This window comes from Urocampus carinirostris, chromosome 11, assembly GCF_059441175.1.
Source record: "Urocampus carinirostris isolate Australia breed hairy pipefish chromosome 11, RoL_Ucar_1.0, whole genome shotgun sequence".
Classification (NCBI taxonomy): Eukaryota; Metazoa; Chordata; class Actinopteri; order Syngnathiformes; family Syngnathidae; genus Urocampus; species Urocampus carinirostris.
Window position 1 is genome coordinate 20,983,022 of NC_142359.1, and position 17,253 is coordinate 21,000,274.

The 17,253-nt window shown below is 38.3% G+C and overlaps 2 protein-coding genes across 2 annotated transcripts in view; both read left to right on the forward strand.

The window, feature by feature from the left end:
• The window catches only part of igf1 (insulin-like growth factor 1), a 38,222-nt gene extending 33,026 nt beyond the window's left edge, over positions 1 to 5,196 (forward strand). The window contains exons 4-5 of the mRNA XM_088348590.1: positions 59 to 94; positions 1,051 to 5,196. Of these exons, the coding sequence (XP_088204716.1) occupies positions 59 to 94; positions 1,051 to 1,110 (96 nt within the window). The 3' untranslated portion in view covers positions 1,111 to 5,196. The remainder of the gene's footprint in view (positions 1 to 58; positions 95 to 1,050) is intronic.
• Positions 5,197 to 13,782: 8,586 nt separating this feature from the next.
• On the forward strand, positions 13,783 to 17,216 carry pmch (pro-melanin-concentrating hormone). Its single transcript, XM_088348147.1, has 3 exons — positions 13,783 to 14,750; positions 16,861 to 16,987; positions 17,088 to 17,216. Exons 1-3 carry the CDS (start codon positions 14,556 to 14,558, stop codon positions 17,138 to 17,140), a joined length of 375 nt encoding a protein of 124 aa, XP_088204273.1. The 5' UTR covers positions 13,783 to 14,555; the 3' UTR covers positions 17,141 to 17,216.
• Positions 17,217 to 17,253: the final 37 nt, after the last annotated feature.

Below are 17,253 nucleotides of genomic sequence, written 5' to 3' on the forward strand. Positions count from 1 at the left end.
AATTTCAGGGGTTAGTAGATGTGCCCGTGTTATAAGCTTCTCCCTTTTCCTTCTACAGAAACCTTTACCTGGACATAGTCACTCAACCTTCAAGGTATGATATCATCTCTTTTATTCTGCCTTTTGATGGAATGTAAAACAATGATAGTGGAGGTTTTTTTCTCCTGGAGGAAAAAAAAGCTTTAGCCAGTGACGGGACGAAGTGGTGTTCATGGTAGACCGAATGGCACTCCCACTGTGTTCTGCCACTGTGTATTATGTGCCTGCCTGATGCATGCAAGGGTATTGCACTTGGCTCAAGGGAAGCATTGACACGACATCCCACCACCTGGCTTTTGTTGCCAGATTAAACAAAGTACCATAATTTTTGGACAATAAAAATGTCACACAATTTTAACAGAGGTGCGGCCAATGTATACATTTTTTTCTAATGGCTGCCGGGGATGCTTAAGCAGAAAAAGTAAGATTGAGACTGGTAGTGTTGAGGATGACGCAAGTCACAACCACCAATGAAATTCATAGAAGAAGTTTAATGTACAGTAACATGAATACATTAATCCTTATCATGTAACATGTAAAGCATATGATGCAGCTTTCAAATTTAAAAAATCAAGTTGACCGGAAGAAGGCAAAATTTTGTCATTGGTCTTATGGCATATCAGGGAGCCTTTACATTTGCACACAGACAGGCCATAAAGTCATCAAAAAAGGAGTCTCTATTGCCTTTGGAGCTAGTTTAAGAGACACGGCTTAATATTTGACCATTAGATGACGCTGTAATCTGTAGTCACCTCAGGGGCCAAATGTCCTACATGTTTCTAGTGTTTCTCTGCTCCAGTACAGGTGATTCCAATCAGCGGGACTTTATTAAGTTATTTGCCAAGAGCTGATACTTTGAATAGGCTGAGTTGGAAAAGAGAAACCATCAAAAACATGCAGGACATTTAGCCGTTGAAGACTGGGTTGCCCAACACGTAACCCTGTTTGAAAACAACTGTATAGTAACATCAACTTCACTGATTCATTTTGATTCTTCCCCTTCTCTTGCAGGAAGCGCATTCCAAAAACTCAAGTCGAGGTAACACGCCCGGCCGAAACTACCGAATGTAGGCGAGGGGAGAGGAAGGCCTTACCTGCCGCCCACCCACCACCAACCCCCGCTGCTACCCGTGGCCATAATCCACGATTGTAACGTGACAAAAGGATGGAGATGAAAGACTACCACAGATATTTTAGGGTTGTTTTTTTTTACACTGCACCTTTTGAGATTAGGTTCAATTCCTTGTCAACTTGATGTAAGAGACACTTGTTTAGCTGCAACCTGAGCAGATGAGAACAATTTAAAGGTATTCCCTAACTCTTAAACTTGCTAAGCTCAAAGCTCAGCATAAAATCTATATATATTTAATCAGTTTGTTCCAATTATTTTCCAAAATAATACATTTTACAGACAGTGTGTCATCCTGAGCTGTGACGTCATCGGAGGAACACCAGCACGCTAGCAAGTCAGTTGCCATGGAGAATGCAAAGGCGCTGTGTCGCAGGTTGATTCAGTAATGGTACAACAAGGTGAGAAAAGCCAAAAAGGCGCTACCTGGCAAAATAAAAAAACATGGAGGGGCTTACTGATGAACGAAAAGCTGCTTTGGCTACGGCCAGGCTAGCCAGCCAAACAACACACAGTGGGCACCCAACGAGCGCAAACCGGGAGCAAACAAAACAGGAAAGCTCTGAGCAGCCCGACGCTACACGTTATGTGCCTATTTGAAAGAAAATAAAATCTGTTTGGGAATACCTTTAAAATCATCTTGTCATTTGCCAGTAATGCATTGCATTTTATTTTGAACAAAACCCTTAAGACAAAGGTGGCTCTAAGTGGGATATTTAACAAAGATAGGTTTTTTTGTGTGTGTTTTTCTTGCCGGGACTTCCTCGTCAGAGCGAGAGTCTCAAAATTATTTTAGTTCCATTGAGAAAAGCTTTTAAAATCATTCATTGCTTTTGACTTCCGTAGCGTCAAAAATCGATTTCACCCATTTTGTAGGCTGGCATTGAATGAGTTACCCATGACTACCATAGAGACTGCCAGTGGGATAAAACTTGTGCCGATTGAAAAATAACACTAATTAACTCTTATCTTTTTCCAAAAAACAAAGATTTAATGTCAGGGAAAGACCAAAATGCATATGTAATTTAAAATATATATAACATATTATTACATAGTATCATATTACATCACATATTGTCAAATTGTATGCAATGTGATTTTTGTGAATTTCAGCACAAGTTTCTCGAAATAAGTACCGTATGAAAAAATTTACAGATTAAAATAATTTTCTTACGAGAAGGAATTTCTCCCAGAAAATTTGTGTTGACGTCACAAACCAATATTTACGTTTATTAAGGTTCTTTTTTCCATCAACAAAATTAAGGAATTCACTACTCAGAATTTTAAACAATCACTTATTTATTTTCTCATAAATAGGATGACTACCTTTTTTTTTATATTTGCATTTTTGTTTTAAAAAGAGTATCTAAACAATCATAGCGCATTTACTTTCGGAGATGTAAATTGTAAGTATGTTTGCAATTTTGTATTTTCTAAATCAAATCAAATTTATTGCTAAACATATACAGGAACCTGTTTCGAAATGGCTGCATTTTAGATTCATAAATACAGAGTGTTCTAAATGTCTTGGGCAAATTTTGACTTTGAAAATCGCAGAAACTATTGAGGCTATACTGTAACAACACATCTAGTAATTTCAGGAAGCTTGTAATTTTTACATGAAATGTTCGACGACGTTCAATGTGGGCACCATTGCTTACATGAAACGCATCAAGACCGATAGTCAAATTCTTGACAAACGTGTCCCAGTATTGGATTGTCAGTGGTTGCAACAGCTTCTTGTTATTCATGCCTTCAGCTCATCCACATGTCTTGGAATATGGGGCACATAGACCAATCCTTTCAAGAACCCCCATAAAAAGAAATCGCATGGTGTGAGATCTGGAGATCTTGATGACCAGGACAAAAGATCATTAACATTTTGCCCAGATTGTCCAATCCATCCATCTGGCAGTCTTGTGTTCAGAAGCTGTTTAACCCTGAGGCTCCAGTGTGGTGACGCCCCATCATCTTCGAAATGAAGTCACCAGACTCTTTCTCGCTTACTTCATACATTAATCAGTTTTCCAGCATATCAAAGTAAGTCTCGTCTTTTAATGTTGCTCTATCGAAGAACAACAGTCCACAGACAGCTTTTTCTACATAGCACAGACTAAAGTACTATTATGCCTGTTAACTTTGTCATTTAAGTCTTCTCCTTGCTAAAAAATCGGTCATATTCCGTTTTTGGTTGCATTGCTATGCAAAAGTCACAACAAGCTGCTTTTCTAGTGTCCTTTAACTGTTGGACTAACTGCGTCATGTGCAGTTAACTTCTTAAGACATACCAACCAGTTGTTGTAGGACACTGAAGTTACCTGTAGGCTCTTTTGATCGTTTCACAGGGGCTCAATCGCATCTCATGAAGTTGTTGGGCGTCCCGTTCTTTTTCAGCATTTACCATGCCATTTCACCATGGACTTCCTCTCAGGTAGCTTCTTTCCGAATTTTCAGTTAAATGCAACCTATGATTCCGGTTTTGCAAATTCAAGCACATAAAACGCCCGTTTCTGGTTGAGTGAACCCCATTAATGGGTCTAAAATATATTTTTTTCAAATCAATAGCTTTGCAAAAAAATATGTGATAAGGTTTAAAATGGCATTACTTTTATCTTACTAACATTCATAGTTAAGGAGATGTGGGGACTACAAGTTTGGCCACGACTTTTGGAAAACCCTGTACAGCTCTAGGTAATATAGGAGCCAAAGTGAATGAATCTCTTTTTATGGCACCTGTCAAAAATGGGTCTTTTTGATAGGGGATGTAGGCAAGTGCAAGCAGAAAAAGCCTTGCAAATTGGATTTTGGTCAACAGTGTGAAATGAATAGTTTGCATTTGGTTTGACAAAAACACACACAAATGCAAAGAAAATAATAATTCATCGACATGTTCCTCCTGCATATAATCCTAAACACATATGTTATAATCTATGCATTACTATTTCCTATACGAGCAAGGGTCCACTGTATAATGGTGCTACTTTGTGATGACGGTGGGTGAGGGGGTTGGGGGCTTCCCTTTTGCACAACCTAGTGGAATTGTTTTTCATTTAGTGAGTTTTTTTGTCGAGATCTGTGAACTCGACTTCAAAAGAGCATATAGCAGCAGAAATGCTATTTTTTCTACTGTTTTCAAACAATTTCATTCATAGTCGAAAGCCTAGAATGACCCTAAAAATTTAAGCTAAAAGTACTGTGAATTGAAAATACTTTTGCTATGAAATAGCCCGCCATTCTACAAGGTTTGACCTAATTCAAAGTGTGTTTGAAGCCAGACTACGCAACATCGGCTGTAATTCAACACCAAAATTAGCTTAGTTTAGTGCTAAAGCAAAGCTAGCTAAGGCCAATCTATTCCGCCTTAATTAGCATGAAAGCTCGGCACAAAGAAAATCTGTGCCTTACCCAAAAGGATAGTCAAGTCCAGTCATGTTTATTTGTGCTGCCCTTAATCAAAGGAGTCTCAAAGGGCTGTACAGACTGCAGACTATTATGACACCATCCCCTGATCCAAAACCCACATAAGGGCAAGGAAAAATATCAACCTATCTAACTTATTTCAAGAAAAAGCAAATAAAGACCCAAGTTACAATGTACTGCTATATCTGATTTATTCACCAAATATTTCTAGTGTTCATTTGTGATCTTTAGAACAAGAGAAATCTGTAGTAACTAACCTATGCTCGCAACTATCAGAAGTGTGTTGAATGAACATACAGTATGTTACGTAATCTCCCTTCAAGGCCACTGTAACATTTTAAATGCGATTGTATTTGAGTCACCGGATCTCTGCATGAATTTTAAGAATTTGAAGCACTTTTGTTAAATATTATGGTACGAACCAAAGACTTTCTGGACTGAACTGAAAAAAAAACAAAATAAATTTGGTCCTCATGTTGATAAATGTCATTGCTAATTGTTTAAGCATGATGACAACGAAGAGAATGCTGAGTTACTTGCGGCACTCTGTTGCCTTCTGTAGTTAGAATAATATATATATATATATATATATATATATATATATATATATATATATATATATATATATATATATATATATATATATATATACATGAAATAAACAAAAATGACAAATTGTTCACCATTCCTGCTGAATAAAGGCCTTGGCAACATCACATAGAGAGTGTGGATCCTTTTTTAATTTAATTGTTTTGTATTGTCATTATTAACAATGTGGCAGAGTTCTGAGGTCATGGGTTCAAATCCAGCTACTGGCCTTCCTGTTTGGTGAATTGGCCGGTCCAATTGTCCCTAGTTGTGACTGAGCGAGTGAGTTGTCTGTCTCTGTGTGCTCTGTGACTGGCTTGCACCCAGTTCAGGGTATCCCCTGCCCACTGCCAGAAGACAGCAGGAATGGGCTCCAGCACCCCCGCGACTGAGGATAAGCGGTGCAGATAATGAATGAATTAATAAGTCAATTCAAGTCAAGTCAAGTCATTTTTATTTTTATAGCCCTTAATCACAAAGAGTCTCAAAGGGCTTCACAGGCTATTACACATATTATATATTTTATATATAAATATATATATATATATTATATTATATTTTTTCAGACTATCATTACACGATCCCCTGATATGGAACCAACATGAGGGCAAGGAAGAACTCAAAAAACCTCAACATGAGGAAAATGAAGAAACCTTTAGAAGGGACCGCACATGTGGTATCCCCCTTCCAGGATGACCAGACAGCAAAGGATGTTGCAATCACAAATAACACAGAGATATTGTCCACGAAAAGTATAGGTTATTCATATGCTGTAGCGTAGAAGTGAGTCTTAAGCTTAGATTTAAACATTTCCACTGAGGTTGCAGATCGGATCTCAGGAGGAAGAGCATTCCACAGCACCGGTGCCCGGATGGAGAACGCTCTCGAACCAGCGGAACACTTCTTGGCTCTTGGGATCACCAGAAGACCGGCGCTCTCAGAACGAAGGCTTCGGACCGGAACATAGGGGGAAATCAGATCTGAAAGATTTGAGGGAGCAAGTCCATGTATGATTTTGTATAATACCAAGAGAACCTTGAAATCACATCTTAGGCTAACAGGGAGCCAATGCAGGTTAGCCAAAATCGGCGTGATGTGGTCGGACTTTTTTGTCTTAGTTAAAAGCCTCGCTGCGGCATTTTGTACCAGCTGAAGACTCTTGATTCTGGACTTGTGGTGAAACATTGTATGCATCGAGATTAGACACGGCACTCCAGGGTACACATATAATAAAGTAAATAAAACTCTGTGAAGCTTCAGTTTAAAAGCATGACCATCATCATTCAGCTAAGGAAGCTACACCCAGTGATACATGTAAACTGTTGATATGACAGTCTGAGCATTTTCAGTACATTTGGTTCAAACTAAAGGTGGGCAATTATGGGAATTTAAGTATCAGTCTAAGTAAATAGATAGATAGATACTTTATTCATTTATTCATCAAATACTTAAGTACTGACCGATACTGATCCAATATTGATACTTTTTTCTTGAAAATGTCATGATCATTGTTTCATTGAACCCATGAGTTGGTTTATACAGTATTTACGATAAACACAGCATAAAGAGGGCGGCAAGGGGGCTGGACTGTTACCATGCAGCTGTTCAGTGTGGAGGTCCAGGGTTCAATTCCAGCTACCGCAGCCTTCCCATGTTCTCCCCCGTATATAATCAAATTTTGGTGATAGGAGTGAGTGGAGAGGTGTTGTAAAAGGATAGTGGGATGTTTGGACGCGTTCCAAGGGATGGACAGGGCACCTGTATGATGCGGCAGGGGTAAACCAGTGAAAGCTGTCTGGCCCTGCTGTTGAACAGAAGAGTGTGTTGTGTCACCCTGACCCGAGTGACATGGCTGCTTTCTTGTGTCCTGTTTCATCTGGAGGGACGAAAGCATGACCAACTTGGATGACAAGGTGTTTAACTTTTTGGGGTGTTTGGGCATCTGGGTTGGCCATGGTCCAAAAATTTGTGTGTGTTTTTTTTTGCTACTTTTTCCCTTTTTATTTTTTTATTTTCTGTATTTTTGTATGTTATCTTGCTGTCGGTCACCCCTCTCGAGGGATATGACCAGGGTAGATAGATAGATAAACATCCAGCAAACCGTAATTTATTAGTGAGCCTCCATAAGGTTTCTCAGCATCCAGCTAAGTCTCACTTTTTAAGCAATTCATTTACCAGCCTGGCCCCCATGAGAATGCTTGTTTAACCATGTGGCCCCCGAGCTAAAATGAATTTGACACCCCTGCATTACACAATTGTTTGGGACCGTATTTACTATTTGAATCGATCATTAATTTTCTTGTCAAGTCAACTCATATCTATTTGTATATCCCTTAAGGACTACACAGGCCACAGTTACAACATCCCCTGATTCGAAACCTGCACGGGAGCAAGAAAAAAAAAATCAAAAACCTCAGCATTAAGAACATAAAAAAACGTTTTTGAGGGGTCAGACAAGAGGTAATCTCCCATGCAGGAGTACCAGGCTACAATAGCTGTTACCTTCTGTAACAATACACAGAACATAACCAACAACAACAATCAACATAAAAACTAAAATTGTTCAAGAAGTCCGAGAAAGCAATGAAGCAGCTGGTTAGTGCTGATGATGTCATGCCTCAGGTCTGGATGCTGGTCCCTTGATTGATCCAGGTTTATCCTTTTCCCTTAGTCAGGCAGTTGAAAAGGGCATGAAAACAAAAGTATGGGGTTGGCTTCAGTCCTAAACAATATAATATAAGAGTCTCTTAAGTCTAGATATAAACACTTTCATTGAGGTTGCAGATCTTATCTAAGGGGGCAGAGCATTCCACAGCACTGGGGCCTGGATGGAGAACGCTTTTGAGCCTGCAATTTTCTTCTTTGCTCTTGGAGTCACAAGTAGACCAGTATTTTACGAGTGGAGGCCCTGAGCAGGAACATAGGGGGAAATCAAATTAGAAATATAAAAAGGGGTAAGCCCATGCAAGCTTTTGTGTGTTAACAACAAAACCTTAAAACCTTAAACAAAGAAGGGGGCCTATGCAAGTTAGATATAATCGAGGTGATACAATAAAACTTTCTTGTCCTAGTCAAAGGTTTTACTGACGTTACATGTATTATCATTATCGGTGTTATTTCTTGAGCTGAGTATGGTTCAGCAAACGGATTGTTGATTATGCAAGGCGCATGTTTTAGAAGCATGTGCAAAATATTGCCGGCCTTCAGACGGAGCAGCCGTAACTGGAGCCGCAGCGCCAGCATTAAAGGGCCGCCGCGAGCGATACTTCCCAAGAGTTGGTGGCCTTTGCCAAGGCAAACAGAGTGTCAGGGCGTGGCAGCTCCCACCGAATCAAGCTGCCAAGTCAGCGCTTTTCTTTCCTAAATCCTTCAGAGTCAAGCGGTGCAGGACAACCCCCCCTTGATACGAAAACCTTGAAGAGTTGGATGACGGACAGGAGGTAGACTGGCACAGAGACCCCTGTTACTTCCCTTTCCCGCCGCCATCCTGGATGTTATTTCATCCTGGGAATCAATGATGTGGACCTGATGACCTGATGATATTCTGCAAGCTTGCAGCATTTACACCCAAACTGCAATAGAGAGAATCGGAAGGCCTCAACACAACCTTGCAGGAGAGGATATTTTAAGCCTGGGAAGTAGAATCCTAAGAAAGATCTGACTCCTGTTTGGATAAATGACAAAGGGATTTTTGATGGAGTGGGAAATGGAGAGACAGGCAAGGATGCAGAGTACAGAAGGTATTGTTTGTTTACAGCGGCGGTCACCAACCGCGTTAAAGCTGAAAGCTATTTTTGTTACTGAGTGGTACAAATGGCTACCTGTTTGATATCTATTTCTAAAATGACTTGTCTCGTTCTATGTCAGGGATGTCAAACTCAGTTTGGCTCTGGGGCCGGATCCAGACTTTCTGTTTTCAGGTGAGATCAGATCAGTAAAAAGATGGTCACACCAAATTTGTAGCTTTCTTATTCAGTATTTTGGTTTATCATACGCCCTACATTAATAACCTACCCTACCTTTTATAATTACAGATGATCAGGGATCTTTTCTAAAAAAACACATTGATTTACAAACAATAAGACTTCAGTGTTTGGCATTGAATGTGTTGACTGGTTTATCTTTACAGTTGAGTGAATGCAGCTTTACACCTGAACCAACTTACCACACTATACAAACTGAACACTTGCCTCTAGTGGTCAGAGAGAGCATTTGGTTTGCGACGACAACAACTTTATATTAAAAAAACATAACTTTTAATGGAACGGACCTAGAGGATAGCTTTTTTGACATACTCAAAAATGTATGGCAAGCCAGATTAAATCATCCAATGAGCAGGGTCCGGCAAGGTTATTGCAAGGTTGCAATTATTATGAGTTAGGTTAAAATAGGCTAAATCAATTAGAAATCAAAAGTCCTGAAAAATCACATTGACCTATCACTGGTGAGCTTTATTCAGAACCTGTCTGCGGGCCACTAAGGTGTTCTTAGGAGGCTATGTGGTGCCCTCGGGCACCACGTAAGAGACCCCTGGTTTACAGGTAGGACAGATAGATAGACATAAATGAAGAAACAAAGCTTATCAATAGTTTTAAAGCTATTACAAATTTTCTACACGCTTAAATGGGACTTTAGCATTTTCCTGTTTTAATGAATTTTAAATAATAAGATGTACAACAACAATAACAAGAGATACTGTAGGTTTACTATATTGTTTGTATCTTAAATTATTGTAATATTTTTATGTATTTTGTTTATAAATTATTTGTTTTTTTTTGCTTATTTTAGATATTGTTTTTGCTATTTTACGTTATTCAAAAAATGTCGTATGTTTCTTTCTATTTGACTATGTTCTTAGAAATTTCTTTGGGATTTTATTATTAATCAGAATAATCCTAATAAAAATGTCTTCTTTTTTTCACAAAATTAGGAAATTATAGTAAAATACAAAAATAATACTTTGAAATATCTAATCTTTCCTACTAAATTAATGAATATATATTGACATATTTGACTCTTTTGTAATTTTCTAGTAACATAAAATGGTCATTTACTTCTTTTTAATATATATATATATATATATATATATATATATATATATATATATATATATATATATATAACAATGAAGAAAAAAAAACAGTAATCTGCTGCCACCTACAGATTTTGATGAATGATAGTTACTTAATTGAAGAAAGCAAAGATACTGAATGTTGAAAGCAAAGATACTGAATGTTGGCATACTAGAAAGAGTCTCAAGGCACACTAGTTGAAAAACGCTGCTCTAGACTATATAAAACATTTATCCAAAAGCCAAAGGCCAGACTGATTGAATGTCGAAATGTTTTTAAAATGGAGCGTATAGTCTAGTGAACCTAATTAGACCTAATGAAATATATTGCAATATGATCAGACACATCAAGCAATATTTTCTTACGGCTCCATCAGACAGATTTCCTTTACATTATAACCCCTTATAACTTGAACATTAAATAAAAGAAGTATTGGCTATTGTGGCTAAAGTGGGATAATTTTACTTCAAAGAACAACAACAAAAAACAATAATAGCGATTTCCTTATGAGTTACACAACTGGAATATTTTTACAAATAAAGTTGATTTAAATATCATAAAACAGAGTGCAAAAATGTATTACAACACTTTCTTTGAGGAAAAATAACACATTGTTCAATAAACCCACAATGATTCCTTTTGTATTACGCAATAAAAATCAAGATCATGTAAGAGGCATGATGTGGCCCACAGGTCTTGTTTTAGACATATATATTTACGATGAGTCAAAATGTGTGATTTTAAAATATAACTCTTATCGACTGGACTGACTCTGATATATTAACGCCGACGGGGGGAAAAACGACCAAGAAATTCTCCCGTTTTTCAAGTATCAGTCCACAGTGGAAATTCACTGAGGCTCCCTGGTGTTGGCTCTGCTGCGAACTCCAAGAAGCCATGATGTCAGATCCTTGTTTTCCTTGGAGAACTCCTCATCAGCTGCATTGTTTCCAGGAAAGCGCCGAGGCTCTTCTCGAGGGCAACCCAGAGAAAACCGCAACACATACCTACGGCAATCTTGTGCTCCCAACCATAAGGAGAAGTTGGCACTGATGGAGTGTTGCTGATGTCACACTCTCCAGCTTTGCTGGGATTTATGAAAATGTGAACAAATGAGCATTTCTAGTAACATTTGGAGAACCATAACGATTGAGTATCGAGAGGAATATATGTATGAAATGAATTAGATATTGAAAATGAAATGAAATGATCTACATTTATATAGCGTTTTTTAAGTCAATGACTTCCCAAAGCGCTTTACAGTGTACTTCACATTTTCCAATAGCGGCCTTGTATTGCAGCCATGTAAGACGCTAACCTGCTTATTGGGGGTATTAGGGGTTCAGTGTCTTACCCAAGGACACTTCGACATGTAACACGGACAAGCCGGGATTCGAACTGGGATCCCTTGTGTCCAGAATCCAATTGGGGTGGTGCGGAAGCAAAGTGTAGAAACACTGATTAGTGAAGCAGGGTCTGGTAAACAGGAAGTCAGGTAGCGGGGCAACAACCATTGTCCAGGATGCAGGTGAGTAGTCGGTGTTCCAGTAAACCTTAACAGCGAGGGCGACAGTCCAAGAGTTTGTCAGTTAGACTAGCTTAGGACATGACACGGAAAACAACAAACCAGTACAGAGCCAAGGCAACAGAGTGTTTAAAGGGATCCAAAAAGACCATTTTTTTTCACATAGGCACAAAACATGTACCATTCCGCCTGATAGATTTACAGTTTTTTTTTCAAAATATTCCACGGGCCAGGGGATTTGAGAAATTTAGTCTCAAAGTTGAACGATCTCTCTATTCTCTCCCATAGTTGTGATGTCATTGAAGGAACACAACACTTTCAACATAGCAAATCCCCTTAACACAACATAGGAGGCAACTCTGAAACAGACTGCAATTGAGTGAACAGCGATTGCATGCAGCTCACTTCGGCTTGAAGAAATTGAAACTTTGCTCACCCCGTTGCTTGGAACCAGCCATTTTAAGAATTGGTGTTCAATGATGATGACATTGGTTTTGCCCAGAGCTCAGATAACAATGAATCACGGTTCACATATTTTCTGAAAAAGTTAGTTTGACCATTGGCACATTGATGTCAATACACTCAACATAAATTCTCAAAATGGCCTTCCACAGAGATTATTAAAGAAATGATGGCTATTTACTTAAAAATGATACACTCCGAATGAAAAATACCATGTTTAGACTAGTAGAAGCCCAAATATCGTGCCTCCTTGTCTGAAATCTTCTAGTACAGCATGTGTATCAAATTCATGGCCTGCGACAAAATGTGCCTACCATAATAATTTTACGTGGCCTGCAAGAGCTAAAATGTCTGAGGGTCTGAAAGAATATGTAAGTTGGTGATCGGGTCATTTTGTCACATTTGTGAAGGTGGACCCAAATGCAGGGAAGGCGGATAGGAGGCAGGGGTTTTCAACAAAGGATGGTATTTATAAAAAAAAAAAGAAATCCATTTAAAAAAAACGGTCTTAAAACAATGAGTAAAGTGTCATAACTAAAACAAAAAACTGACATTGTAACCGAAGACTGGATGAAAGTGGCAAGGAAATGGCATGACTCAATGTTCCCTCTAATTTTCCACGGGTCTGAGCGTTCACACAAAGTTGGTGAGCAACGCTTGAAACAACAGTGAGCAACCATAATCCCAAATGTGGCAAGATAATTAATTATCAAACTTGTCCAAAACTTGACATCAAGTTACATTTCGCTGAGTTTCCGGCAATGCAAAATTATTTTTCTCTTTTGAATGAATTGACTCATGTACTATTGCAAAGGTTGTATGGCCTACGAACGTCGTTTGTTCTTACAATTCTTTCGCATTTTTTTTTTTTTTCCTGATATATTTTGTCGCATAATATTAACATTTTTGGGGGCTTATTTAGTCGGTTGTAAGATACAGAACTGTAATTAATCACATTTTTTAGTGGAAGTACAATGTTGGCAACAAGATTCACTGGATATAATTGGAAATTATTTGAATGCAACACAAACTTTTTCTTCTTTTTTCTGTGTTTTTTTCTACTTTTTTTTAAATTCCTTAAAAAAAAATCTCATTGTGTTTTTTTTTCCCGAGCTGTTAATTTTTTCTTTTTGTTCTCTGTTTACTTTTTTTCCACATTTCTTTCTTTTCCTTTTTTCTGGCTTTTTTCTAAATTTTTCCTCCTTTTTTTCTATTCCTTTTGTTTCTTTTTTTCTCAGCGTTTCACTACTTTTTCATTTTGGTATTTTTTTCTTTTTTGTTCTAATCTTCCCTTCCTTTGAGTCATTTTGTGCATAATTTTACATAATATTTGGTCATGTTGGGATTAAAGAAGCAAAAACAACCTGTAGAGCCGTTTAGGACCCAAAAGAGCTGGTTCCTTTTAGTGAGCCGAGCCGAAGAAGCCGGTTCTCGACAAACTCTACTAACTTTACTCAACTTCGTTCTACTTCGACTCGACTTCAAAATACCGCATTTAGGACACAACGTCAGGGGAACCCGTGTATTTTTACCTTCATACACTGTAAGTTTGACTTAAGTCGCTTCTTAATTAGTAATTTTGAGCCTTCATTTTTGTGCGCTGGCTAGATTTTCTTGTGCGCTGAGAATGTGCGAGCAGTGCGCAATTGCGCACTTGCGCAGCTTAGAGGGAACACTGGGCATGACCCGAGCCAGTTTACTGTCCCAGCAATATAAAAGCTTCATATACTTAAGGATAGGCCTGTGATGATTGGGCTCAGGTTTTACCAGATCTAAACCCGGTTGCCACCCTCTGGGGGGAAGGTGGTGTACCCAATTGTGACAGTTTGTGACATATATAATGAATACATTCAGAGTTACTTTAAATCAAGGAGTATTTTCATTTATTTAGCACACCAGCTTCATTTAGTTACATTATACACTACATCGGACCTTTGAGGACATCATTACACTGATGTGGCGCTCAGTAAACAACAAGTTTGTCACCCCTGCAGTTAAAGCATAATAATTCACAAATTGACTTCAACGGTTTACGGTTTCTGGATGTTTTGTAGAAGAAGCCCTGCTGGTAGTTGTAGTATTCAATATTTAGGGCTCCATAATGAAGCCCCACACCTCTAACCTGCCCCTGAACTCTATTACAACCATGTAGAGACAAAATGACTCCATTAAGGAGCACATCAATGGAAGTCCGAGACCTGTGGGTGACACAACGCTGTCATCTTATCAGGAGCCACCGTGACGCTCCTGGGCCACTCGTCAATAAAAACTCGGCTGAGGGGCATCATAATCCAGGTGAGCCCATCGCCGTCCGAGAATCATGTCGTATGTCCGCCATGTGGTCCTCGCTCTGCTGCTCTTCTCCAGCCTCAGAAGATCAGCTGCCGGTAGCACAGAACAGGATGAATTGGGGGCCTTGATGGGGGATGAAAGTGCCACCCACCGCGACTTCAGAAGAAACTTAGTTTGGGATGCCCCGGAAGAAGACGAAAACCCAAAAGCCCTTCTTTTGGCAGTGAGTTTAAGTTGTTATCTGTTATGGTTTTTTAGTAGGCTTGTTATGGTTTGATTTCTGAGTACGGAAAACGTGTATAGAAAAAAAGAAATAAGGTAAACTGCAACATTTTGAATGTATAAAAAAGTATATCAAAATCAGAAACAGAAAGTATGATTTTTGGTTTGTTCCTTTTTGGTTTGGGAGGAAAATATTGTTCTTACATTATTGCGTTCTAGCTCTATGAACTCATGTTGGGGACATGTTTTGACAGTTTTAGCATCAAGATTTATACAAAAGAAGAACTTTTCCAACATGATTCTGATGGAAGTAGTTTCAGGAGATAATCAATAAATTTGTTATTTGAATAATCAAGTTAGAAATGAACCAGAGCTATTAATACAAGTAGATCATCCTGGCAATGTCTTCACAACTGGGCTGAGAGGAGCCCATAATTTTCTGGGCTGTGTGTATTACTCTCTGTATGTTTTTTTTTTCTGTCCTCTGCAGAGTTCCCAGCAAATATGCCGTTAATGAAAAATCTTCAAAAAAGGATGCTATCATGTTAAGTTACATTAAAAACCAGAAGAGGGAAATTACGAGTCAAATGTAAAATGAATAAGGGAAATTGTAATGAAAAAAAACATATTTTTATTGTTAAACTAAACAAATAAAAATGGTTGTAATAAATGCATTGAATAAGGTAAATGGTTAAATATAAAACAATTGAGTGTAGAATAAAAAAAAACCTTGATAAATTCAGAAACGTAACAGTTCAATTATATCTTAATAATTTGATTTAATAAGGCAGAATTTATTTTATAAGATGAATTCATATAGTGATAAGTTTGAAGTTTAGTTAACAATCCAAAAACATCAATATATTTTCAACTTGCTGAAAGAACAGAGAAGCGAGTCAAAAATTTAGATAAGAAACTCCAACCAGTTTTAAAAGCCCTTCAATAAGCCCTTTCTTTTTAATAAATCCCCTGGTTTACAAAAGCACCCTAAAGGGTTGTGAAATTAAAGACTAAATTAATGACCAGTCAAACAAATATTGCGCAGCTCTTGGATGAGGTCATTCACCTTGTCGTAAAGCATAAAGGGCGCTATTTAGAGAAACTGAGGATAGCATTAGCAATGCTAGCTACCAAGCCATAGTCTTCCTCTTAACATATTCACGCATCTAAACAAATCATCCAGTCTGCCTGACCTTATTACACACAATCTGTGCCACTATATTGTAAATGGAGTAACCCCATACACCCGTGCTGATCTAAAAGTTTATAAACGTTTAGAAGCTTACCAGTTCTCTGTAGCGGATATTCTTTACTGTGCTCCTTTTTGCCAACAAATGCACCCCCCAGCTTTCCCCTGTGCAAAGATTACTAAAACGTTATATTTAAAATGTCTGGGGATATAATAGAACAGTAAAGCACGGCGCATTTGCAGCTTGTATAGAAATCACTTTTGAGCATGTTGAAAATATTTACTTTGTCAACGTCTTCCCTTTTGAATGTTCATCCCTCATTTTACATGTTGATCATTTCGCCATTCATTTTGGCGCAATAAGCTTTATGGTAGAGCACATAACAGTGTTCAATACATGCGATATTCAGAAAATTAAAGTTTTGAATCCCTGGTTTATCACAATAAAAGCAGCTCATTTACATAGTAAGAAAAGTAAGGCACTTAAGTTAGCTAGTGCTAACTAGGTACTTAATATTTTGAGTGTATTTGTTGTGACTTGTATTTACATAAAATTGCTTGGAAATACCTCACATATACCTAGTAAAAATGTTGGCTGTAAATCCTGCAATACTTTGGGGCAGCCGGCCTTGTCCCTCCGTTAGACTGCAGATAAACATTGAAGTCTTCTGTCTTCATCAAAAGGGATAAAAATCCAAATCGAGCTAAGAATCTTGCCGACCGCATGAACCACCGTGGTAAAAAAGTGGTGGTTAAATTCTCCTTTCTTGGTTGTTATTTGTTTCAACTCAACTGCCAATTTAACTGCCCTGCGCTCAAGTGATTCCCGCAGTCCATCATGGCTCTTGTTCTGCCAGAGAACACACCGTGACGGTACATGCAAAAAAAAATGCAGTAAAATTCATTTCTTGCGCGCCTGCAGGACACAAGAAGAGGTTTACGTTTTTGGGGTGTCAATCAGCGATTTCCTGCAATGGACAAGCTACGTTGGAGGCAAAATCAGGCTGCGGAGAGCATCAACCGCAGGGACACGGAAACAGATATAGATAGTGAGTGGTCGTAAAAATTCCTGTCATTCTGCAAAAATCAGTGAAACTTAGGCTGGATGAAACTTCTAATAATTCTTTCCATTTTGTCGTCTTCATTCAGTGTTGCGCTGTATGATCGGCAGAGTTTACCGACCCTGCTGGGGAGGGACTTAAACATCAGCTGCCCTCTACAAGCATTCAGTACCACAGCAAGAGTGTTAAACAAAATAAAACTTTATTTAAAATCAACATTGCGACTTCGTGTGGAATTATTTTTTACAGGCAAC